The 25866-nt window shown below is 49.4% G+C and overlaps 2 protein-coding genes and 1 long non-coding RNA gene across 5 annotated transcripts in view; 2 read left to right on the forward strand and 1 right to left on the reverse strand.

The window, feature by feature from the left end:
- The window catches only part of LOC119962317 (bri3 binding protein), a 30042-nt gene extending 24723 nt beyond the window's left edge, over window positions 1–5319 (reverse strand). Inside the window, exon 1 of the mRNA XM_038790302.1 lies at window positions 5085–5319. Within this exon, the coding sequence (XP_038646230.1) occupies window positions 5085–5282 (198 nt within the window). The 5' untranslated portion in view covers window positions 5283–5319. The remainder of the gene's footprint in view (window positions 1–5084) is intronic.
- A 6432-nt stretch (window positions 5320–11751) lies between these two features.
- Window positions 11752–12680, forward strand: LOC119977328. The gene is made up of 3 exons (XR_005463171.1): window positions 11752–12105; window positions 12198–12273; window positions 12428–12680. It is a non-coding gene; the product is annotated as an uncharacterized LOC119977328 (long non-coding RNA).
- Window positions 12681–22479: 9799 nt separating this feature from the next.
- The window catches only part of dhx37 (DEAH (Asp-Glu-Ala-His) box polypeptide 37), a 54612-nt gene continuing 51225 nt past the window's right edge, over window positions 22480–25866 (forward strand). The window contains exons 1-2 of one of the 3 annotated variants that reach the window (XM_038790309.1): window positions 22480–22625; window positions 22961–23087. In XM_038790309.1, the coding sequence (XP_038646237.1) occupies window positions 22976–23087 (112 nt within the window). In that variant the 5' untranslated portion in view covers window positions 22480–22625; window positions 22961–22975. Of the gene's footprint in view, window positions 22652–22755; window positions 22780–22960; window positions 23088–25866 lie in introns of those variants that run through there. The other 2 variants (XM_038790318.1, XM_038790326.1) reach the window with 2 other exon arrangements.

Consider the following 25866-nt stretch of genomic DNA (forward strand, 5'->3'; position numbering starts at 1 on the left):
CACCCCTCAAACGTCCCGCTCCATTACCCCTCACACGTCCCGCCCCACCCCCCCTCACACATTCCGCCCCATCCCCCCTCACACATCCCGCCCCATCCCCCTCACACATCCCACCCCATGCCCCTCACACGTTCCGCCCCATTCCCCTCACACGTTCCGCACCATTCCCCTCACACGTTCCGCCCCATTCCCCACACGTTCCGCCCCATTCCCCTCACACGTTCCGCCCCATCCCCCTCAAACGTCCCCCTCCATCCCCCCGCAAAACACACCGCCCCATCACCCCTCAAACGTCCCGCCCCATCACCCCTCAAACGTCCCGCTCCATCACCCCTCAAACGTCCCGCCCCATCACCCCTCAAACGTCCCGCCCCATTACACCTCAAACGTCCCGCTCCATTACCCCTCAAGCGTCCCGCCCCATCCCTCCTCACACGTCCCGCCCCACCCCCCCTCACACGTTCCGCCCCATCCCCCCCTCACACATCCCGCCCCATCCCCCACACACATCCCACCCCATGCCCCCTCACACATCCCAGCCCATCCCCCTCACACATCCCAGCCCATCCCCCTCACACATCACACCCCATTCCCCTCACACATCCCAGCCCCATTCCCCTCACACGTCCCGCCCCATTCCCCTCAAACGTCCCGCCCCATTACCCCTCAAACGTCCCGCCCCATTACCCCTCAAAAGTCCCGCCCCATTACCCCTCAAACGTCCCGCCCCATTACCCCTCAAACGTCCCTCCCCATTACGCCTCAAATGTCCGCCCCATTACCCCTCAAACGTCCCGCCCCATCCCTCCTCACAAGTCCCGCCCCATCCCCCTCACACGTTCCGCCCCATTCCCCTCACACGTTCCCCTCCATCCCCCTCACACGTTCCCCTCCACCCCCCCTCACACGTCCCGCCCCATTCCCCTCACACATTCCATCAATTTCCCCATTCGCCCTCACACATTCCGCCCCATTCGCCCTCACACATTCCGCCCCATTCGCCCTCACACGTTCCGCCCCATTCCCCTCACAGGTTCCGCCCCATTCCCCTCACAGGTTCCGCCCCATTCCCCTCACACGTCCCGCCCCATCCCCCTCAAACGCCCCGCTCCATTCCCCTCACACATCCCGCACCATTCCCCTCACACATTCCATCAATTTCACCATTCGCACTCACACGTCCCGCCCCATTCCCCTCACACGTTCCGCCCCATTCCCCTCACACGTTTCGCCCCATTCCCCTCACACGTTCCGCCCCATTCCCCTCACATGTTCCGCCCCATTCCCCTCACACGTTCCGCCCCATTCCCCACACGTTCCGCCCCATTCCCCACACGTTCCGCCCCATCCCCCTCAAACGTCCCGCTCCATCCCCCTCACACATCCCATCAATTTCCCCATTCTCCCTCACACGTCCCGCCCCATTCCCCCTCACACGTTCCGCCCCATTCCCCCTCACACGTTCCGCCCCATCCTCCTCACACATCCCATCAATTTCCCCATTCCCCCTCACACGTTCCGCCCCATGCCACTCACACGTTCCGTCCCATGCCACTCACACGTTCCGCCCCATGCCACTCACACGTTCCGCCCCATGCCACTCACACGTTCCGCCCCATTCCCCACACGTTCCGCCCCATTCCCCACACGTTCCGCCCCATCCCCCTCAAACGTCCCGCTCCATCCCCCTCACACATCCCATCAATTTCCCCATTCTCCCTCACACGTCCCGCCCCATTCCCCCTCACACGTTCCGCCCCATTCCCCCTCACACGTTCCGCCCCATCCTCCTCACACATCCCATCAATTTCCCCATTCTCCCTCACACGTCCCGCCCCATTCCCCCTCACACGTTCCGCCCCATTCCCCTCACACGTTCCACCCCATTCCCCCTCACACATCCCAGCCCATTCCCCTCGCACATCCCAGCCCATTCCCCTCACACATCCCAGCCCATTCCCCTCGCACATCCCAGAACATCCCCCTCGCACATCCCAGACATCCCCCTCGCACATCCCAGACATCCCCCTCGCACATCCCAGCCCCATCCCCCTCACACATCCCAGCTTATTCCCCTCACACATCCCAGCCCATTCCCCTCACACATCCCAGCCCATTCCCCCTACACATCCCAGCCCATTCCCCCTACACATCCCAGCCCATTCCCCTCACACATCCCATCCCCCCTCACACATCCCAGCCCATTTCCCTCACACATCCCAGCCCCATTCCCCTCACACATCCCAACCCATCCCCCTCGCACATCCCAGCCCATTCCCCTCACACATCCCAGCCCAATCCCCTCGCACATCCCAGAACACCCCCCTCGCACATCCCAGACATCCCCCTCGCACATCCCAGACATCCCCCTCGCACATCCCAGCCCCATCGCCCTCGCACATCCCAGCCCCATCCCCCTCACACATCCCAGCTTATTCCCCTCACACATCCCAGCCCCATTCCCCTCACACATCCCAGCCCCATTCCCCTCACACATCCCAGCCCATTCCCCCTACACATCCCAGCCCATTCCCCTCACACATCCCATCCCCCCTCACACATCCCATTTCCCTCACACATCCCAGCCCCATTCCCCTCACACATCCCAGCCCCATTCCCCTCACACATCCCAGCCCCATTCCCCTCACACATCCCAGCCCCATTCCCCTCACACATCCCAGCCCCATTCCCCTCACACATCCCAGCCCCATTCCCCTCACACATCCCAGCCCCATTCCCCTCACACATCCCAGCCCCATTCCCCTCGCACATCCCAACCCATCCCCCTCGCACATCCCAGCCCATTCCCCTCACACATCCCAGCCCCATTCCCCTCACACATCCCAGCCCCATTCCCCCTCGCAAATCCCAGCCCCATTCCCCTCACACATCCCAGCCCATTCCCCTCACACATCCCAGCCCCATTCCCCTCACACATCCCAGCCCCATTCCCCTCACACATCCCAGCCCCATTCCCCTCACACATCCCAGCCCCATTCCCCTCACACATCCCAGCTTATTCCCCTCACACATCCCAGCCCATTCCCCCTACACATCCCAGCCCATTCCCCTCACACATCCCATCCCCATTCCCCTCACACATCCCAGCCCATTTCCCTCACACATCCCAGCCCATTCCCCTCACACATCCCAGCCCATTCCCCCTACACATCCCAGCCCATTCCCCTCACACATCCCATCCCCATTCCCCTCACACATCCCAGCCCATTTCCCTCACACATCCCAGCCCCATTCCCCTCACACATCCCAACCCATCCCCCTCGCACATCCCAGCCCATTCCCCTCACACATCCCAGCCCCATTCCCCTCACACATCCCAGCCCCATTCCCCTCACACATCCCAGCCCCATTCCCCTCACACATCCCAGCCCCATTCCCCTCACACATCCCAGCCCCATTCCCGTCACACATCCCAGCCCCATTCCCCTCACACATCCCAGCCCCATTCCCCTCACACATCCCAGCCCCATTCCCCTCACACATCCCAGCCCCATTCCCCTCACACATCCCAGCCCCATTCCCCTCACACATCCCAGCCCATTCCCCCTACACATCCCAGCCCATTCCCCTCACACATCCCATCCCCCCTCACACATCCCATTTCCCTCACACATCCCAGCCCCATTCCCCTCACACATCCCAGCCCCATTCCCCTCACACATCCCAGCCCCATTCCCCTCACACATCCCAGCCCCATTCCCCTCACACATCCCAGCCCCATTCCACTCACACATCCCAGCCCCATTCCCCTCACACATCCCAGCCCCATTCCCCTCACACATCCCAGCTTATTCCCCTCACACATCCCAGCCCATTCCCCTCACACATCCCAGCCCATTCCCCCTACACATCCCAGCCCATTCCCCTCACACATCCCATCCCCCCTCACACATCCCAGCCCATTTCCCTCACACATCCCAGCCCCATTCCCCTCACACATCCCAGCCCCATTCCCCTCACACATCCCAGCCCCATTCCCCTCACACATCCCAGCCCCATTCCCCTCACACATCCCAGCCCCATTCCCCTCACACATCCCAACCCACCCCCCCTCGCACATCCCAGCCCATTCCCCTCACACATCCCAGCCCATTCCCCCTCACACATCCCAGCCCCATTCCCCGCACACATCCCAGCCCCATTCCCCTCACACATCCCAGCCCATTCCCCCTCACATATCCCAGCCCCATTCCCCCTCACACATCCCAGCCCCATTCCCCCTCACACATCCCAGCCCCATTCCCGTCACACATCCCAGCCCCATTCCCCTCACACATCCCAGCCCCATTCCCCTCACACATCCCAGCCCCATTCCCCTCACACATCCCAGCCCATTCCCCCTCACACATCCCAGCCCCATTCCCCTCACACATCCCAGCCCCATTCCCCTCGCACATCCCAGCCCCATTCCCCTCGCACATCCCAGCCCATTCCCCCTACACATCCCAGCCCATTCCCCCTCACACATCCCAGCCCCATTCCCCTCACACATCCCAGCCCATTCCCCCTCACACATCCCAGCCCATTCCCCTCACACATCCCAGCCCCATTCCCGTCACACATCCCAGCCCCATTCCCCTCACACATCCCAGCCCATTCCCCCTCACACATCCCAGCCCCATTCCCCTCACACATCCCAGCCCCATTCCCCTCACACATCCCAGCCCCATTCCCCTCACACATCCCAGCCCCATTCCCCTCACACATCCCAGCCCATTCCCCCTCACACATCCCAGCCCCATTCCCCTCACACATCCCAGCCCCATTCCCCTCACACATCCCAGCCCCATTCCCCTCACACATCCCAGCGCCATTCCCCTCACACATCCCAGCGCCATTCCCCTCACACATCCCAGCTTATTCCCCTCACACATCCCAGCCCATTCCCCTCACACATCCCAGCCCATTCCCCCTACACATCCCAGCCCATTCCCCTCACACATCCCATCCCCCCTCACACATCCCAGCCCATTCCCCTCACACATCCCAGCCCATTCCCCCTACACATCCCAGCCCATTCCCCTCACACATCCCATCCCCCCTCACACATCCCAGCACGCCACCTTTTGCACCGCCTCCACATTCTCCTCTCCGAACACGGCAGCGAGGCTCCAGTAAACGTTGATCGCCGTCTGCCTGAAAAAGTTATGTTGCTTTTCGTATCCGGTCTGCCGGCGAGATTTCACCGAGTCCACAGACACGAAGCCAGCCAGCAGCAGCAGCCCCGCGGCCGCCAGCACCATCACCCTAACCGCCGCCATCGCCAAACAGCTGCAGCCCAACTGATACCCAGCCCCGCCCCCCCGGCTGGTGCAGCTCAGAAACGCCTCCGGTCCCAGCGCCCGGAACCAACCTGCCTGTGCAACCGGAAAGCCCGTCCCTCCCCCACTCAGCAGCCTCCAGAGGAAGAGTGTGCTACCTGAGTCTCAGAAAGGCTGCCCTGGCTGGCATCTGTGACTTTGTGCAGTCACAACTGCAACCTCACAGCAAGCCCAACGGCTGCCTGCTTTGGGGGAAATTAATGTGTTGTGAACAGCACGATCCCCATGGCTGTTCTTTTGAGGGTAGCCATGATGTGGAGATGTCGGCGTTGGACTGGGGTGAGCACAAGAAGAAGTCTTACAACACCAGGTTAAAGTCCAACAGGTTTATACTGAGGAAGGAGCAGTGCTCCGAAAGCTAGTGTCTGAAACAAACATGTTGGACTTTAAGACTTACTGTTCTTTTGATGAGCAGGGGTTAGCAGACTTTGCGGCCTTCATGTTTAAGTCCCCATTGCCTTACAATTCAAACTTCTACTGAAATGTGTATTCACAGGAATTACTCCATGGTGCACAGCTTTTCCATTTCAAAATATGGAGATTTATCAGACCTTGTCCATCCCACAATGAGCGTGAGTGCTCTACCTATGTTGTGCTTGAAATTTTCCCTTCCTTTACTCTGGAAAGCAGCTAGTTTCTCTCTGACAGCCCCACACCTCAATTACTTGACATGTTTCCTGTACTGACCATGTAAGGAGTTGTAAAGTCACGTTGACTATAATGGCTGAGAAGATTGAAGTGCCAAATTTAGTATTTTATTCCTTTCTTATTCCTTTGCCTGTCGGCAGACTTCATCATGCCACTAAAACTGTCCTGTCACATAATCTGTTACTCTGAACGAGTTAACAGCAGTAGTACAAATGTGCAATGAACAATTTCTTTTAAGTATAAACTAAACTTACTTAATACCAGGTTTTGGTTACTTCACAGTCCCTGGATACTCATCCTGCAAATCTCTCTTGTACTTTTCCACCAGGATACATCTGTCAATCTGCAACAATATATATTTCATAAACACGTTTGTTAGCCTTTGCGGAGTACCAAGCTTCAACTGATTCTGTTCTAGAGATGAATGGATATTGAAAAATAATTAGAAGCAGCAATTTAGCATAAGGATTCAAACAATGCCATGCATGGTTTGAGCCAGTACTGTATCCTAAATGTAGCCTCTCAAGTACTAGCTGATCTTCCATGGTATTGCTCATTGGCTGAGAAGGAGCTGAGCCTGTCGGCCTAGATGTGAAGGACATAGGTTACATTGCAGAGTGGAGACCAGGGCTGAGGCCAAGGGCGAGTGTGGATACTGTGCTGAACTTTCAGGTGAAGGTGGGTTGACATTTGGTTGATTAGAGATCTGGGTACATTTACAATGAAAATGAAATTAAACAAAAAATTAAGATCTGGGATAGAGCAACAGATGAGTCCAGAAAAGGGGCACAGCGAAGTCTGGACAGTACAAGTGGAGGGACTTAACTCTTTAAATCGAATCTGAGAAAGGCAAAAGACAAGGGGCGGGATTCTCCGTGGGCCGACTCCAAAATCGGAAAAAGCGATTGGGTGGAGTATCGGTTGTGAACCCAAAATCGTGGCGGGCACCGGCCGCTGTTGGCCTGGTCAGCACGCATGGTCAGCACCACCTCCTGCTCCTGCAGGCAGTTCAACTCCTCCAACTAACATGCCAACCAAGGTGAGTGTCTCAGGATGTTGCAGGGTGTTGGAGATAGTTGTGACAGAAAGTCTGTGTCATCTCCAGACTGGTGATCCGGGCGTCTCCAGCTGCGGGTCAAGGGCTCCTGTTCGTGTCCTCCTGCTCCTCGCTGCTCTCCTGCGGTTGTGGTTGGGGTCAGTGTCGGGGGACACTAGAAGGGCCCGCCTCATTGCCAGGTGATCTTGCAAGACACAAGACAAGACGCATGATTGGACCATGGGTGGTGGTGAACAGGACAGTGTGGAGGGGATGTGGGGGTGGAGGGGGCAGTGTGCGGGACACAGGTGCCATGGGGAACCGCAATTCAGCGGGGTCCCACTTGCTTGCAGTCCAGTGGTGAGGGCCTTCCGGTTTTCTCTTGCTCCCGGCAGTTGTGTGCCATCTTCTCCTGGGGAACGGGGGTGGGAGACAGAAAACACACAGTGTTAGACAGTCAGATGCATGCAGCACAGGGGGTGGGTAGCTGGTGGCCTTTGTGGCCAGGGCACCCTGGATACTAGTAGGGGGTCTGGTCGCCTCCCAGGGAGGGGGGTTACGGGTGTGTGGGATGGGATTGGTGCCAGGGGCACCGTGCTGCCTACTCACCTTGGCTGCCCTGAGGAAGTCATGTAGTTTCGTGCTGCACTACTGGCCGGTCCTGGTGGTGTTGCGCATGACCTCTCCCACCTCTGCCCTACCTCCCCACCCCGGGGTACAGGGTGGCCCGCCTCTCCTCCACTGCATCTAGTAGGGTCTCCTGCTCAGTGTTGGTGAACCGTAGTGCCGCTGTTCTTGCTGCCATCTTGTTGGCTGAGGAGTGGAGTGCTAATATGCGGCTGCAGCTTGTCAGCCTCTCGAGTGCCAGTCCCGCATCTGACGAATCAGACACCGTTTTTCATTGGAATCAGTCGTGTTCCACGTGGCACCGTTGCTAGCCCCTGAACGGTCGGTGGATTGATCTGTGAAAGGCGCCAATTTTGTTGTCGTGGAACACCACAGATTCATTCCCAGATTCAGCACTTAGTTTCTGGTGTGGAGAATTCCGCTGCCAGTATTTCAACAACAATGTGCCCTGGATGGTGTTGCCATTTTGAGCAGTTAGTCTTGAAGCCACTTTATTCCTATGTGCACACATGATAATGCACTCTCTTCAGATTTCAAAATATTTAAAGCAACATTATTAGCAAAACCATTTCACTCAGTCATGGCTTGGATGGGCAATGACATTTTGGTTCGGAAACATTTTATTTTGCTGCTAGTTAAGTGGGTATATCTTTTGCTAATGTGGTAATTTGAGAGAAAACTGAAACTGGAAATGTTTTGGGTAATAACATGAGAATGACTAAAGTAGAAACTAACCAAAATAACCTTCAGAGAAAGGAATAACATGTATAACCAATAATAATCCAGAAAAGCACCTAACCAATGAGGAAGAAGTAATGAGAAGTACAGACTGGGAAATCATGAAGGAGGAGACTGACGTTTTCATCACTTCTGGGAGTGCCCTGACAGCTTCACTAAATGTTATAATAATACGAAAGTTAGTGCAGGTGCAGACTTCTATTTTTCACACTAGGAATCTGACTGCTTGTCATCTAAATCAGATATTTCAGGTTGCTGGTTGCTAGGTTGTCTCTTGACCGTAAATCAGCACTCAAGGGACAGCTGCCATTTCATGGAATTTGAGTTTTGAAGGTTATAGAAACAGATTGTTTGCGATTTTTTTTTGTTTGTTTGACCTTTTCTGTCCTCACTTCATTTCAGACTGTTTTGAAGGAATTTTAACTACATCCGTGTGGCAGAAACCTGTCTAAATGGAAATTAAAATCCAAAGACTACTCAAAGGGATTATTTTTGCCTGTTTTAACACTGCTGAATTGGCTTGGGCAGGCAAGGCGTTGTCCCTACCAGCAAAATAGCTTAATAGTAACTTCATCTCAACAGATGTGCATTTCGGGGTCCCATCTGGATCCCAATGCAATTTTAACTGCGGAGCAGAGTGTCTGCTGTGGACTCTCCATTCAGTAAAATCAGGCAGAAACCCAGTGCATGTTCTCTCAATGTGAAATCTATGCTTGCAGGGCCCAGAGGAGCAACAGTGTAGCTTTGAGTCGCACAACAGCAAAACCCTCTAAATATCCTTCCCCCAGCTAAACTTGACCATGATCATCGCACACACACCGGCACTGTCAGTGGTGGTCACCACTGCTGTTAACATTTATACTTTAACTCATTGAAGTTGCCACAAGGGACATCAGATTTATCACGTACTGCAAGCAGTGACCATTAACCTCATACAATGCTCGTTTCTCTACATTAACTTGCTAATCACTGTCAAACAGTATTCAATCCATCAATTAAAATGCTTTAACTTGCTCTCATACACTTAGCCTCACATCCCCCAACTCACAGCTTACACTGTGTCTCATTCACTCAGGATGTGTCTCCTTCACTTGCGCAAAGCTTATTGAGTGCGCTTTCTGTCTGTCTTTTATACAAACCTCAGCTAACCAGGCTGACTTACACTACTTAAGCTTCAAACAAAAGAATACAATGTACACCCTAGTGCCACTAAACAGGCCTCAGATGACTGACAGATAACTGCCTCTCAGCAATTAGGCTGGGGGCAGCTTCAGCCTATCAGACACTAAGCTACACACTGCACTTTTAACTGCAAAACAGCAAAATTAGACTTTCCACTTAACTTTCCTGGTTACTTCACTGCACCAAATTACCAAGTTCCAATTCCCACTCTGGATGTGTCTCACTCACTCAGGATGTGTCTCCTTCACTTGCGCAAAGCTCTGCTCCCAAGTTCGATCCCGGCTCTGGGTCATTGTCCGTGTGGAGTTTGCACATTCTTCCCGTGTTTGACTGGGTTTCACCCCCCCACCCCCAACACAAAAAGATGTGCAGGGTAGGTGAATCGTCATGCAAAATTGCCGCTTAATTGGGAAAAAAGGAATCAGGTACTCTAAAGTTTAAAAAAAGGTTATACCAATTACTAACATTTAATGTTGGCATAATAGCCCCTCCCTACTCCACTTGTATTTAATACCAGTCTCACAAAGTGAAGCTGCTGGTTTTCCTTCTTTGCTTAAAGAAGGCAGGTCCAATTTGCGTAAAAAGAGTGTAACTATCCCCCCCACCACCAACAACCCCACTCCTCTCAACCTCATGCAGCGGTGAAGAATCAACCAATTTATATCTGTAGATCTTTGGAATTGGGGCTCTGTCATTTAGTGCAGGACCAGCTGAATAGTAGCCATTCTTATTTGTTCACACTGACTATTCCACGTCATTGGTGATCAAATGTTTTGCCAGAGGGTCATGTTTCGTTAGGGCCGGGGCAATCTGTGTAATATTAGCCAGGCAGGAGCAAGGGGGTTTATTTATTGCCCGGTCACCCATGTGCTTTACAGGAGAGCGGACAGGTTACTTTTATTTGTTGTCACAGCAAAGCAACAGAAAGATAGAGCCATTCACTTTTATTTATTTTTATTTTTTAAAATGTTTTTTTAAGGGGCAATTTAGTGTGGCCAATCCTTCTACCCTGCACATCTTTTGGATTGTGGGGGCTAAACCCACGCAAACGGGGATAGGGTGGAAGTGAGTTGGTGCAGACTCGATGGGCCAAATGGCCTCCTTCTGCACTGTATGTTCTATGTTCTAATGTGTAAACTCCACATGGACAATGATCCAGAGCCGGAATCGAACCTGGGACCTCGGCGCCATGAGGCAGCAGAGTTAACCACTGCGCCGCTGTGCTGCCGCCATTCACTTTTATAAGGTTACTGGCTTTTCTAAAGTCCAGGGCAATCGATTGAACCCACGTTTTCTTTCCATATTCCCACTGAATAGGCCCAGCTTCTGGTTGAAAATATCTAGCCCCTGCACCCACAGTTGATGAACCAAGCAATAGTAAAGTCGCCATAGTCCCACATGACATTGACTGCTTTCCCCTTTGAGGGGAGAACTAACTGGTGGTAATTTAACCTGGGAATCACCACACCTCAAGGGGCAATATTGAGAAGGTGGGCCTTCTGAATAACCTCAGCTAATACCAGAATTGAACCCATACTGTTGGTCTCGCTCTGAGCCAGCTGTCCAGCCAACTGAACTAAACTGGCTCCAGAGACCATCAAGAAAACAAGATTGAGAATCAAGAGTGTTGAAGGTTACCATCACCACTGTCGAGAGACTGACTGAAGCAGTGATAATTATGTTCCAGGGACAATTCTGATGAGTGAAGAGGGCATTGAACAATGAAATCTTCTTCAGTGATCACTTGCTAACGAGTATGATTTTCCACCTAAGAAACTCCAGTCACTGGTCATGGGTTGTGTGGTACCTTGCGTGGCTGATGAGTCCGATCCTGCATCTCCAACCACACAATTGACAGGTGTCTTCGGAAGGTGGGATTGGTCCTTGTTCTCGAGACCACTGGTATTCCTTTCTCAGGCTCCTTTGCCAGATCTCTGCTTGCCATTGTGAGTTCTCGAAGAATTGTCTCACTTCAATCAGGAGGTTCCTCCAACATAGGGCTCTTCTGAGCAAGAGTCTCCCAGGCATTGATGTCTATGTTGCATTTCTTGAGGTAAGCCTTCAGGGTGTCTTTAAAGTGTTTCCTTTGACCTCCTATTTTTCAAGAGCCTTCCTTGAGCTGGGTGAAGAAGATTTGCTTTGGCAGTCAAGACGCTGGTATCCTAAGCACATGGCCGGCCCAGCGGAGTTGGTTTCAGATTATCATGGCCTCGATGCTGGTGCTCTTGGCTCCTTCAAGGACACTGATGTTAGTATGCCTGTCCTGCCAACTGATGCGGAGAATCTGTTTCAGACAGCGTTGCTGGCACCTCTCCATGGGCTTGACATGGCGTCTGTACATCGTCCAGGTTTCTGAGCCATGTAGAAGATTGGGAGAATGACTGCCTTGTACACGAAGATCTTGGTTTCAGCACAGATGTCACAATCATCGAAGATTCATGTCCTCAGGTGTCCAAAGGCAGCGTTTGTGGATTGGATATGATGCTGCATATCTGCATCGATGTCAGCCTTAGAGGAGAGGTGGCTCCCCAGGTAGGTGGAAATGTTCCACGTTTGGGATGGTTTCTCTATTGATCTATATTTTTTTTAAATTTAGAATACCCAATTAATTTTTTCCAATTTAGGGGCAATTTAGCGTGACCAATCCACCCAAGCCATGGAGACACAGCCGCTAACCTGCGCATTGCACTTGATGGCAAGGTAATTAACCTTAAATGATTGTCAGAGCATCACTGGAATTGTGGCTCCAACTGTTTGTACATGTAGATCAATATGACAGGCTTTCATTGTGCCAATTTACCACTGAATCTCAATAACTTAATCAATTTAAATGTGATATTTTCCTTTTTTTCAGATACGGGATACCGATCTGTCCCTGATTCTACCTACACCGTGGTTGGGATCAAGGTTTCAAAGCGATTCTGGAATTCTGCCCACAGCCAAAGGATAAATACTTTTATTTGTCAAATGCCTGCCTGTTAATCTGGGGCTCCAAGGTGCTCTTGGAGACGTTGGTCCGCAGAAGAGCATGCCAACAGTCTGTGAATAATGAGGTGCTGAAAAGCCAGAGCTTTCGCCAATTGGATTGGATTTGATTTGTTTATTGTCACGTGTACTGAGGTACAGTGAAAAGTATTTTTCTGCAAGCAGCTCAACAGATCATTCAGTACATGGAAGAAAAGGGAATTAAACAAAATTCAAGAAAATACATGAGAATACATAATAGGGCAACACAAGATATACAATGTAACTACATTGGCATTGGCATCGGTTGAAGCATACAGGGTGTAGTGTTAATGAGGTCAGTCAATAAGAGGGTCATTTAGGAGTCTGGTGACAGTGGGGAAGAAGCTGTTTTTGAGTCTGTTCGTCCGTGTTCTCAGACTTCTGAATCTCTTGCCCGATGGAAGAAGTTGGAAAAGTGAGTAAGCCGGGTGGGAGGGATCCTTGATTATGCTGCCTGCTTTCCCCCGGCAGCGGGAGGTGTAGATGGAATCAATGGATGGGAGGCAGGTTCGTGTGATGGACTGGGCGGTATTCACGACTCTGAAGTTCCTTGCGGTCCTGGGCCGAGTAGTTGCCATACCAGGCTGTGATGCAGCCCGATAGGATGCTTTCTATAGTGCATCTGTAAAAGTTGGTAAGGGTTAATGTGGACATGCCGAATTTCCTTAGTTTCCTGAGGTGCTGTTGTGCTTTCTTGGTGATAGCGTCGACGTGAGTGGACCAGGATAGATTTTTGGTGATGTGCACCCCTAGGAATTTGAAACTGCTAACCATCTCCACCTCGGCTCCGTTGATGCTGACAAGGGTGTGTACCGTACTTTGCTTCCTGAAGTCGATGACCAGCTCTTTAGTTTTGCTGGCATTGAGGGAAAGATTGTTGTCATTACACCACTCCACTAGGTTCTCTATCTCCCTCCTGTATTCGGACTCGTCGTTATTCGAGATCCGGCCCACTATGGCCGTATTGTCAGCAAACTTGTAGATGGAGTTGGAACCCAGTTTTGCCATGTAGTCATGTGTGTACAGGGAGTAGAGTAGGGGGCTAAGTACGCAGCCTTGCGGGGCACCGGTATTGAAGACTACAGTAGTCCCCCGTTATACCGCGCTCCGCGGTTCGCGATATACCGCGGGGGGGCTTATGGACCCCAACTGTCAGTTGTGTCAATTTCAGCGGCCGGCTAACTTTGATCCGGAGAGAGAAGCTGCTCTCTCACTGAAACAATCAGCCGGCCGCTGAAATTGACACTGCCGGCTGCTCTCTTCCTCCAATCAGAAACATTAAAACTTAAAAGTTGGATTGGAGGGAGAGAGCAGCGGGCAGTGTCAATTTCAGCGGCCGGCTGATTGTTTCAGTGAGAGAGCAGCTTCCCTCTCCGGATCAAAGTGAGCCGGCCGCTGAAATTGACACTGCCCGCTGCTCTCTCCCTCCAATCCAACTTTTAAGTTTTAATGTTTCTGATTGGAGGGAGAGAGCAGCCGGCAGTGTCAATTTCAGCGGCCAGCTCACTTTGATCCGGAGAGGGAAGCTGCTCTCTCACTGAAGCAATCAGCCGGCCGCTGAAATTGACACTGCCCGCTGCTCTCTCCCTCCAATCAGTACCCCAGCAGCCACGGCCTGCACCCCAGCAGCCACGGCCTGCACCCCAGCAGCCACAGTACCCCAGCAGCCACAGCCTGAAGCCCAGCAGCCACGGCCTGTACCCCAGGAGCCACAGCCTGAACCCCAGCTACAGAGGGGAGGGGCGATGTGAGACCATGCTGGTCTTGCAGAGGCCCGTATGACCTCCTCCTGTGTTCTCTGCTCTCTCCCTCCAATCAGCCGGCAGTGTCAATTTCAGCGGCCGGCTCACTTTGATCCGGAGAGGGAAGCTGCTCTCTCACTGAAACAATCAGCCGGCCGCTGAAATTGACACTGCCGGCTGCTCTCTCCCTCCAATCAGAAACATTAAAACTTAAAAGTTGGATTGGAGGGAGAGAGCAGCGGGCAGTGTCAATTTCAGCGGCCGGCTCACTTTGATCCGGAGAGGGAAGCTGCTCTCTCACTGAAACAATCAGCCGGCCGCTGAAATTGACACTGCCCGCTGCTCTCTCCCTCCAATCCAACTTTTAAGTTTTAATGTTTCTGATTGGAGGGAGAGAGCAGCCGGCAGTGTCAATTTCAGCGGCCGGCTGATTGTTTCAGTGAGAGAGCAGCTTCCCTCTCCGGATCAAAGTGAGCCGGCCGCTGAAATTGACACTGTTTTAATTAGATCCACGATGGGGGTTTTAAATTTATTTAAAAATCTATGCTAGCGCTTCCCATTGTGAGTCTACGGGGGTCTGACCTCTCCCCCCGCCCCCCGTAGACTCTCAATGGGAAGCGCATGCATAGATTTTAAAATAAATTTAAAACCCCCATCGTGGATATCCGCGGCTCGGTTGCAACGCGGGTGGCTGTCTTGGACCCCAACACCCGCGTTATAAAGGGGGACTACTGTATTGTGGAGGAGGTGTTGGTGTTCATTCTTACTGACTGTGGTCTGTTGGTCAGAAAGTCAAGGATCCAGTTGCATAGTGGAGAGCCAAGTCCTAGGTTTTGGAGCTTTGATATGAGCTTGGCTGGGATTATGGTGTTGAAGGCAGAGCTGTAGTCAATAAATAGGAGTCTGATGTAGGAGTCCTTGTTTTCGAGATGCTCTAAGGATGAGTGTAGGGCCAGGGAAATGGCATCTGATGTGGACCGGTTGCAACGGTATGCAAATTGAAGTGGGTCAAGGCGTTCCGGGAGTATGGAGGTGATGTGCTTCATGATCAGCCTCTCGAAGCACTTCATTACAACTGACGTCAGGGTCACCGGGCGGTAGTCATTGAGGCATGTTGCCTGGTTCTTCTTTGGTACCGGTATGATGGTGGTCTTCTTGAAGCAGGTGGGGACCTCGGAGTGGAGTAGGGATAGGTTAAAGATGTCTGTGAATACCTCTGCCAGCTGGTATGCGCAGGCTCTGAGTGCACGACCAGTGATCCCGTCCGGGCCCATCGCCTTCCGTGGGTTCACTTTCAGGAAGGCCGATCTGACTTCGGAAACTGTGATGGTGGGTATGGGTGAATTATGGGCTGCTGGGGCACTCGACAGTGGATTGTTGGTTACCTGCTCAAACCGAGCATAGAATGCATTAGGTTCATTGGGGAGGGGTGCGCTGCTGCCAGAGATACTGCTCGGCTTCGCTTTGTAGCCCGTTATGTTGTTTAGTCCTTGCCACAACCGCCGAGAGTCTGTCTGTGACTCTAGCTTAGTTTGATATTCTCTCTTGGCATCTCGGATGGCTTTGCGGAGGTCATACCTGGATTTCTTGTATAGGGCAGGGTCATCTGCCTTGAACGCCACAGATCTGTCCTTCAGTAGGGAGTCGATCTCGCGCTTGAGCCATGGTTTCCGGTTGGGGAACGTACGTACTGCTTTCTTTGGCACACAGTCGTCCACACATTTGCTGATGAAGTCTGTGATGGTGGTGGCATACTCATTTAAGTTAATCGCTGAGTTCTTAAATATGGACCAATCCACTGTCTCTAAGCAGTCACGTGAGAGCTCTTCTGTCTCCTCGGACCAGCACTGCACAACCTTCTTAGCTGGATTCTCCCGCTTGAGTTTCTGCTTGTAAGCCGGGAGAAGGCGGGAGACAGTCTGTTGTCGCCTTCTTTGTTGTGTCTCTGATCTTGCCTGTCAGTCCATTTTGTGCTGTGACTAAAGGCATAAAGAAATCCTTGCTTACTTCTCTCTACCCACATACTTTCCCATCACCTCTACATCGCTGTAACAAGAGGTTGATATGAACAATAATGTGCAAGGTTTTAACTAGAAGCAACATTTCCTGGAGATCAATTAGGTGCATGTGGATATTGTAAATAACATTTTCTGTGATGTTTTACCAATAAATGGTTGAAACTTATAGCTGCGTTCAGTGTCTTTCAACGTCATTACTTTTCCATAATTACACACATCATTATGCAGATGGGCAAATTATAGGGGTGAGATATCCCAGAGCAAGGATAATCAAGAAAAAAACATCAGGTGTCAACGAAAAAGCCGACCAGTGTTGACTGTTCCCAAGCCAACGGCAGCACCAGCTGGTTTCAACCAGGGAAAGCCAACTGCCCGGCAACCAGGCCTGGTTCCCATTGGTCCCAATTCGTGGTTGCCACCTGTTTCAGCCGGGGCTGGTTAGATTGCTTTTCTCTGGGACATTTTCTTCTTCTCAATCATTTTAGAGCATTTTGTCAGTCTGCCCTATTCAAGTTGAATATGCTGTATTGTTCTCTGTGTACACGTATGGCGAGGTCTTTGTTGTTGAAGTGATCAGAGAACATAGGGCTCTGTATATGAGCAGAACTGTTTATTAATTAACTAAAACATCAAAGGGTTTCTATGACATCTACTAAGATTACTTTTGGATATTACGGCTAAATACAAACAACCATATTTGACTATTGTTAATCACCGTTGACTCAGGAGCTGCTCGATATGCGACTGTACTCTGTGCCTGCTGTCCAGGTTCTCCCCATGTCTCTGTGCTATCCAGAATACATCCTGTCTCCCATGTGGATGTCTTCCAGTGACCTACTCCAGTCGCCACGCCACCTGTGGTCGGATGCTACAATGCCTCCTGTCTCACCATGTGGTGTCTTCAGGTGACACTCTCCTTTTGCCACGCCATCTGTGGTTAGATGCTAGAATACTAATCTATATATACAGGCACAATGAGTGCAGCCTCACAGACTACCATGGCGCATGAATTAAGACGCTTGGAAAATGCACTCTGCAGTTTGGTAATTATGTTGTATACAGAGATGATAGCCATGTTGTGGAGATGCTGGCGCTGGACTGGGGTGGGCACAGTAAGAAGTCTTACAACACCAGGTTAAAGTCCAACAGGGTTGTTTCGAATCACTAGCTTTCGGAGCGCAGCTCCTTCATCAGGTGAAAGGAGCTGCTTCACCTGATGAAGGCGCTGTGCTCCAAAAGCTAGTGATTTAAAACAAGCCTGTTGGACTTTAACTTGGTGTTGTAAGACTTCTTACATAGATGATAGTTCACATATCATCACATCCTCCTCTTTTTCACAATTATTGTTAAATCATTTACATCACATATAAGCTAGTTACAGATACATGAATTTTAAATGGGTCAAATTGAATGTATACAAATTTTAAATGTCCATCATTTTAAGAAGTTTGTATCAATCTCTTAGCTGATTCTGCTGTTTCACCACCTTCGATGTGCAGGGTGTTCTTTGCCTTGAGCGGTGGTGTTTAAATATCTTACCGTCTTTTGCTGCCAGCTCAACTTCCTGATTAAGTTTTGAAGGAAGTGGCTCTGTTTTATTTGGCTTCAGGGATTTCCTTGCTATACTGGGCTCATCGTCGTGCTGTTCAATATCGGCTGGTTTCCATGTGCTGCAAGGGCAGTTGAATTTCGAAGAGGGTACAAAAGAGCTGTGCATCCCGCAACCGAGCAAAATTTGTATCATCATAAAGATGCGAACCACAGGGCTCAACCACAATCTCGGAGGGCATTGTGCCTGTATATGGCTCCTCTTTGGCTGTGTGTCCTTGATGCTGTGCTGCAGGGCACTCATCTCAACGTTTTGCTGCTTTGTGATTAACTGATTGTTTTCTATGATTCTTTCATTTTGGTTTAGTTGTTCATGCAGCTCCTGAGATACACGTTGCATTGTGTTTATTTCATTTGATTCACAGTTTTCGTCGCTGTGTTGGTGCACACTCTCGGAGGCAACCCTGACTTCTAGGCCCACCATGCGTTCAGTAGCAGTTTGGCAGTGCTTCTTTCTGAGCAGAGCTGCGGCCTGAGCTTTGAATTTGTTTTGCGGCATCTGTTGTCTTGTCGTCTATGTCTGCCATGGGTGCCATCAGTATGCAGTTGGTGTCTGTGTCTTGAATTTCTGTGAATTTCGATTGCATTGTCGCTGAGCAATTTGTCGAGTTCAAAGAAATCGGTGTCTTGATCGTACAGTCGCTGGATTAGTTGTAGGGCCTTACATGCTATTGTGCCTAGCAGTGATCTCTTATCCACCTCAACAACCACAAATTTCACCAAGTATGACTTTGTTAACCTCTACTTGCAGAGTGCTTTTTCCAAGCATCTAAATTTGTGCGCTGTGGTAGTCTGTGAGACTGCACTCATTGGCTGGCTGAATGCACATCTTCTTGAGGTCTGCCTCATTTATTAAATTTACTCTGGCACCAGTGTCCATTTTGATGAATATGCTGGTTTGATTTATCATTAGCTGAATTGTCCAATTTTCTACATGGACGGTTCCCGTTTCCTCCATCTCATAGAATTGTTTTATGTCTTCCTCGATGGTATCGATGAACAATGAATCTTAGTCACGATCTGGTGCACTGGTGTCCTCATCTTGCCTACTCCGGCCAGCATTTTGCTGTGAAGAAGCATTGTTTCTTGTTTAATTTACATGGTGGATGCTCCTCGGCACCTATGTTCATTCCATGGACTGGCATTGCTGGGCAAAATGGTTGTGCTTTGAGCATCTGAAAATGAAAATCGCTTATTGTCACGAGTAGGCTTCAATTAAGTTACTGTGAAAAGCCCCTAGTCGCCACATTCCGGCGCCTGTCCGGGGAGGCTGGTACGGGAATCGAACCGTGCTGCTGGCCTGCTTTAAAAGCCAGCGATTTAGCCTGGTGAGCTAAACCAGCCCACATGTTTTGCCATATGCAGGGCACTTATGCAGGCTGTACGTTCTGCCGCACCTCTGACACAAATCGACGTGTGTTGCAAAACTTCACTGATCTTGCATATCTGTATTACATCAAGTAAAGGGCAGCACGGTAGCATTGTGGATAGCACAATTGCTTCATAGCTCCAGGGTCCCAGGTTCGATTCCGGCTTGGGTCACTGTCTGTGCGGAGTCTGCACATCCTCCCTGTGTGTGTGTGGGTTTCCTCCGGGTGCTCCGGTTTCCTCCCACAGTCCAAAGATGTGCAGGTTAGGTGGATTGGCCATGATAAATTGCCCTTAGTGTTGGGTGGGGTTACTGGGTTATGGGGATAGGGTGGAGGCGTTGACCTTGGGTAGGGTGCTCTTTCCATGAGCCGGTGCAGACTCGATGGGCTGAATGGCCTCCTTCTGCACTGTAAATTCTATGATAAAGTCAAATCTCGTTCACGCAGCAATCAGTTGCGTAACGTGTCGCTTTTAATTCCATAAACAATTTGGTCCCTGATTAGAGAGTCTTGCAGGTCTACAAAATTGCAGGATTGCGCTATAAGACGCAAGTCTGCTACAAAAGAGTCGACTGCTTCGCCCGATTTTTGTAAGCGCCTATGAAAGACATATCGCTCAAATATTTCACTTTTCTGCAGATGGCAGTAGTCATCGAAGCATTCAATTATTTCATCGTAGCTTTTCCTGTCGTCCTCCAATGCAAACTGGAGCGTATTATATAAGTTAATTGCCTGGGGACCTGCTACAGTCAGCAGTAGGGCTATTTTCCTCTGATCTGAGGCCTCCTGGAGACCCCGGACCTCCAAGTAAAAAGTAAGTTGTTGTTTAAAAGCACGCCAGTTGGCGTCTATGTTACCAGTCGTGAGGAGTGGGTTGGGAGTCCTGAGTGCTTCTATCCCGCTTCACCAGGCTGTCTTGAGTTCCGCAGCTGATCTCTTTCTTCTCGAGCATCCGATTGCCCTTCTCGATTTTTCTAGCCTTATCTAGTTTTTCCTAACTGCATTCATTGGACATTCACTCCGTGGTACCATGTAATGTTCTCTGTATGCATGGAAGGCGAGGTCTTTGTAGTTGAAGTGATCAGAAAACATACGACTTTGTATATAAACAAAACTGTTTATTAATTAACTAAAACACGAAAGGGTTTCTATGATGGTTTCTAAGATTACAGTTGGATATTACGGCTAAATACAAACAACTATGATTGACTATTGTTAATCACCGTTGACTCAGGAGCTGCTCGATATGTGACTGTACTCTGTGCTTGCTGTCCAGATTCTCCATCTGTGTCTCTGTGCTGTCCAAAATACATCCTGTCTCACCATGTGGCGTCTTCCAGTAACACTCTCCTGCCACACCACCTGTGGTCAGATGATAAAATACTAATCTCTATATACGGGCACTAATGTTTACATACGGTTTGGTAATCATGTTATATACATAGATGATAGTTCACATACCATCACATAGGTTTGGTCTGAAAAGAAAAGAACTCGCCTTTATATGGCACATATTATTATATCCTCTAAGTACCTTGCATCCAATTAATTATTTTTTTTAACCAGTTACTACATTGTCTCGTATAGGCAACTTCACCTTAGCTAGGTGCCATCAATGGCAAATAAGATAAATAGCCAGTTAATTTGTTTTTGGTGGTGTTGCTTGTGGAGAATATTAGAACATAGAACAGTACAGCACAGAACAGGCCCTCGATGTTGTGCCGAGCAATGATCACCCTACTCAAGTCAACGTATCCACCCTATACCAGTAACCCAACAACGCCCCCCCCCCCCAAAACCCCAACCTTATTTTTTAGGACACTAAGGGCAATTTAGCATAGCCAATCCACCTAACCCGCTCATCTTTGGACTGTGGGAGGAAACCGGAGCACCCGGAGGAAACCCACGCACACACAGGGAGGACGTGCAGACTCCGCACAGACAGTGACCCAGCCGGGAATCGAACCTGGGACCCTGGAGCTGTGAAGCATTTATGCTAACCACCATGCTACCCAAGTAGCTTTCCTTATTCAGATTAACATAATGATAGTAGAAAAAAAGGATGGAGCTATTTGCAAGACAAAACAGAATCCATATGAGAAAATATAATAAATAATAAAGGACCAATTACACTAATGTGGTCTACAGGCTACCCAGTAGCGGAAGGGAGGTGGGGGAAAGGAATCTGCAGATAAATTAGGGAAACAAGTTAAAAACAATAATAATAGAGGATTTGAATAGAAGAGGTAGGTTTGGAGATACAGCAATGGAGTTCCTATGATGTATACAGGTCTCCTTTCTAATCTAATGCGTAAATAGCCCACAATGTGTAGTACCAGAGGACTGGTGGATTGCATATGTAATTTCTATGAAGGGACAGATTTGTTGCCCACTCCTAACTGATTTTGAACTGAGTGGTTTGCTATGCTATTTCAGAGGACAATCAATAATCAACCACATTGCTGTTAGTCTTGTAGGTCATATGCAGTCCAGACTAGGTAAGGATGGCGCATTTCTTTTCCTGAAGGACATAAGTGAACCAGATGGGCTTTTGCAATTTGTGTTGGTTTTATGGTCATCATTACTGAGACTAGCTTTATATTCCAGATTTATTAATTGAATTCAAATGCCACCAGCTGTCATGATGGGATGTAAATCCATATCCCCAAAACATTAGCTTGGGTTTCTGGATTACTGGTCAATTACACCACGCTCAACGTGGTAGAAAGTGATGTTCCACAAGGATCTGAGCATGAACCATTGCTGTTCACAATTTACATTAATCATTTCAACTTTGGAATCAAAATTGCAATTTCTAAATTTGCAGATGACACCAGGTCAGGGCCAATACGGAGGGGGACTTCATTAAATTGCAGGAGGATATTTATAAACTTGCAGAATGTGCAAATAAGGGTCAATGCAAATAGATTTGAGATCTTTTATTTTATTGGGAAGAATAGTGAGGTCACCTGTTCATTGGAAATCCAAATCTAATTGGAGTAGTTGACACCAAGTTATTAAAATTTCCAAGTATCTAAAGTTGAACGTGGTTTTATCTGGTGAAAGGGGCCCATTCATTCTGTCATTTTTCTTCAAATTTTACAGTTGTGCAAAAACGTTCAAGCCGTCCTTTGACCAAATGTCTTCGATCGGAGCAGATTGCAAATGATTTGTTGTCCCTGTTGGCCCTGCTTGTGCCGGAACTCTCCCCGCGGCGCCGGATTCCAGCCGGAATCATTTTGCAAGGTGCCCGCGGACACTTCCGGTGGAGACATGCGTGTGAAATGAGCGAACGCTGAGATTGGCAGGTGAGCCGGTGCTCGAGGAAAAGGCGGTGAGTTCGCTCCACAACTGGACCGGACGGAGGATTTCTGGGGTCAGACCGACTGCGAACTCCCCCCCTCGGTGAATGCCACTTGTTCACCGTTGCGAGTTCCCCTACATCACCTGCAATTTGTTCTTGTAAATGCGCCTACTTTGCCCTGCAATTCTCCCCAGCTTCTCCCTGTGAATGCACCGACTAACTCCCCCAATGTAGTTACCCCCTTTGCCTCCTGAAAATGCCCCCTCCTCCCCTCTATTTCATCCTCCATTGCCCTGTTTCCCCTCCTCCAGTTATCACATGTTTACGACTCTGTTGCAGGTTGGCGATTTGAGAATGGGTAGATTGCGGAAAAGACACAACTGGAAAGCACGACTTCAGGTCAAGAGTGTGGAAAAGTCTTCAGAACAATCCAGCAATGAGGTTAAAGTTGAGATTGAACTGGAAGGTGTGCATAAAAATGGACTTACTCAACCCTATCCTTTGTCTCAATGCTTTCAATATGATCTGTAGACTGTGTGAAAACAAATGGAGTAATAGAATTAAATCTCATTGCAGTCTGCTGCCTCAGAAAAATCATTTTAGTTGGTTTGACCCTCTTTAATTTGTAAGATACGGTAGGTACATTAAGTTCTGGATCCTGAGAATAAGGCAAACTGGTGCATTTCAATATTTCTATCACCGTGCTTCTAGTCATATCAATAGAGACTATTTCCAGCACTTATTCTATGATGAACCAAGTTTATCCAATCTCACCATAGTAAATGTATGGGTGTAATCTGATTATAGAAAGATATAAAATTGATGGCACAGAAGGAGGCGAATCTGCAATAATCATGGGTGACTTTAATCTGCATGTATATTGGGTAAATCAGATCAGCAAAGGGAGCCTGGAAAATGTGTTCATAGAGTGTATGATGATTTCTTAGAGCCATGCATTTACAGCCAACCAGGAAACCGACTATTATAAGAACTAGGAGCAGGAGTAGGCCATCTGGCCCCTCGAGCCTGCTCCGCCAGTCAATTAGATCATGGCTGATCTTTTGTGGACTCAGCTCCACTTTCCGGCCCGAACACCATAACCCTTAATCCCTTTATTCTTCAAAAAACTATCTATCTTTACCTTAAAAACATGTAATGAAGGAGCCTCAACTGCTTCACTGGGCAAGGAATTCCATAGATTCACAACCCTTTGGGTGAAGAAGTTCCTCCTAAACTCAGTCCTAAATCTACTTCCCCTTACTTTGAGGCTATGTCCCCTAGTTCTGCTGTCACCCGCCAGTGGAAACAACCTGCCCGCATCTATTCTATCTATTCCCTTCATAATTTTAAATGTTTCTATAAGATCCCCCCATATCCTTCTAAATTCCAACGAGTTCAATCCCAGTCTACTCAACCTCTCCTCATAATCCAACCCCTTCAGCTCTGGGATTAACCTAGTGAATCTCCTCTGCACACCCTCCAGCGCCAGTACGTCCTTTCTCAAGTAAGGAGACCAAAACTGAACACAATACTCCAGGTGTGGCCGCACTAACACCTTATACAATTGCAACATAACCTCCCTAGTCTTAAACTCCATCCCTCTAGCAATGAAGGACAAAATTCCATTTGCCTTCTTAATCACCTGTTGCACTTGTAAACCAACCTTCTGTGACTCATGAACTAGCACACCCAAGTCTCTCTGAACAGCGGCATGCTTTAATATTTTATCGTTTAAATAATAATCCCGTTTGCTGTTATTCCTACCAAAATGGATAACCTCACATTTGTCAACATTGTATTCCATCTGCCAGACCCTAGCCCATTCACTTAACCTATCCAAATCCCTCTGCAGACTTCCAGTATCCTCTGCACTTTTCGCTTTACCACTCATCTTAGTGTCACCTGCAAACTTGGACACATATGCCCTTGGTCCCCAACTCCAAATCATCTATGTGGGCAGCACGGTAGCATAGTGGTTAGCATAAATGCTTCACAGCTCCAGGGTCCCAGGTTCGATTCCCGGCTGGGTCACTGTCTGTGTGGAGTCTGCACGTCCTCCCCGTGTGTGCGTGGGTTTCCTCCGGGTGCTCCGGTTTCCTCCCACAGTCCAAAGATGTGCGGGTTAGGTGGATTGGCCATGCTAAATTATCCGTAGTCTCCTAAAAAGTAAGGTTAAGGGGGGTGTTGTTGGGTTACGGGTATAGGGTGGATACGTGGGTTTGAGTAGGGTGATCATTGCTCGGCACAACATCGAGGGCCGAAGGGCCTGTTATGTGCTGTACTGTTCTATGTTCTATGTAAATTGTGAACAATTGTGGGCCCAACACGGATCCCTGAGGGACACCACTAGCTACTGATTGCCAACCAGAGAAACACCCATTTATCTCAACTCTTTGCTTTCTATTAATTAACCAATCCTCTATCCATGCTACTACTTTACCCTTAATGCCATGCATCTTTATCTTATGCAGCAACCTTTTGTGTGGCACCTTGTCAAAGGCTTTCTGGAAATCCAGATATACCACATCCATCGGCTCCCCGTTATCTACTGCACTGGTAATGTCCTCAAAAAATTCCACTAAATTAGTTAGGCATGACCTGCCCTTTACGAACCCATACTGCGTCTGCCCAATGGGACAATTTCTATCCAGATGCCTCGCAATTTCTTCCTTGATGATAGATTCCAGCATCTTCCCTACTACCGAAGTTAAGCTCACTGGCCTATAATTTCCTGCTTTCTGCCTACCTCCTTTTTTAAACAGTGGCGTCACGTTTGCTAATTTCCAATCCACCGGGACCACCCCAGAGTCTAGTGAATTTCGGTAAATTATCACTATTCTGGACCTAGTAATGAGCAATGAGTCAGGGTAATCAATAACCTCATGGCAAAAGAGACTGTAAAGGACAGTGATCATAGCATGATAAGAGTTTCATGTTCAGTTTGAAGGTGTGAAGTGTGATCGAAAATTAGTGTTTTAAACCTGAATAAAGGTAATTATAAGGGTACGTAAGCAGATTTAACTGAAGTGAATTGGTCGACTTTTGGAGATATTTAATAATTCTTAGCAAAGGTTTATCCAAGTGTGAGAGATTCATTATCCATGGCTGAATGAAGTTAAGGATAGCATCAAATTGAGGGAAATGCTGCACAAATCTGCAGCAGTTAGTGGAAGGTCAGAAGATTGATCAGATTTTAAGAACCAGCAAAGAATGACAAAAAAAAGGAAAAGTTGAGAATAAACCGG

The sequence above is a fragment of the Scyliorhinus canicula genome, chromosome 1, assembly GCF_902713615.1.
Source record: "Scyliorhinus canicula chromosome 1, sScyCan1.1, whole genome shotgun sequence".
Lineage (NCBI taxonomy): Eukaryota > Metazoa > Chordata > Chondrichthyes > Carcharhiniformes > Scyliorhinidae > Scyliorhinus > Scyliorhinus canicula.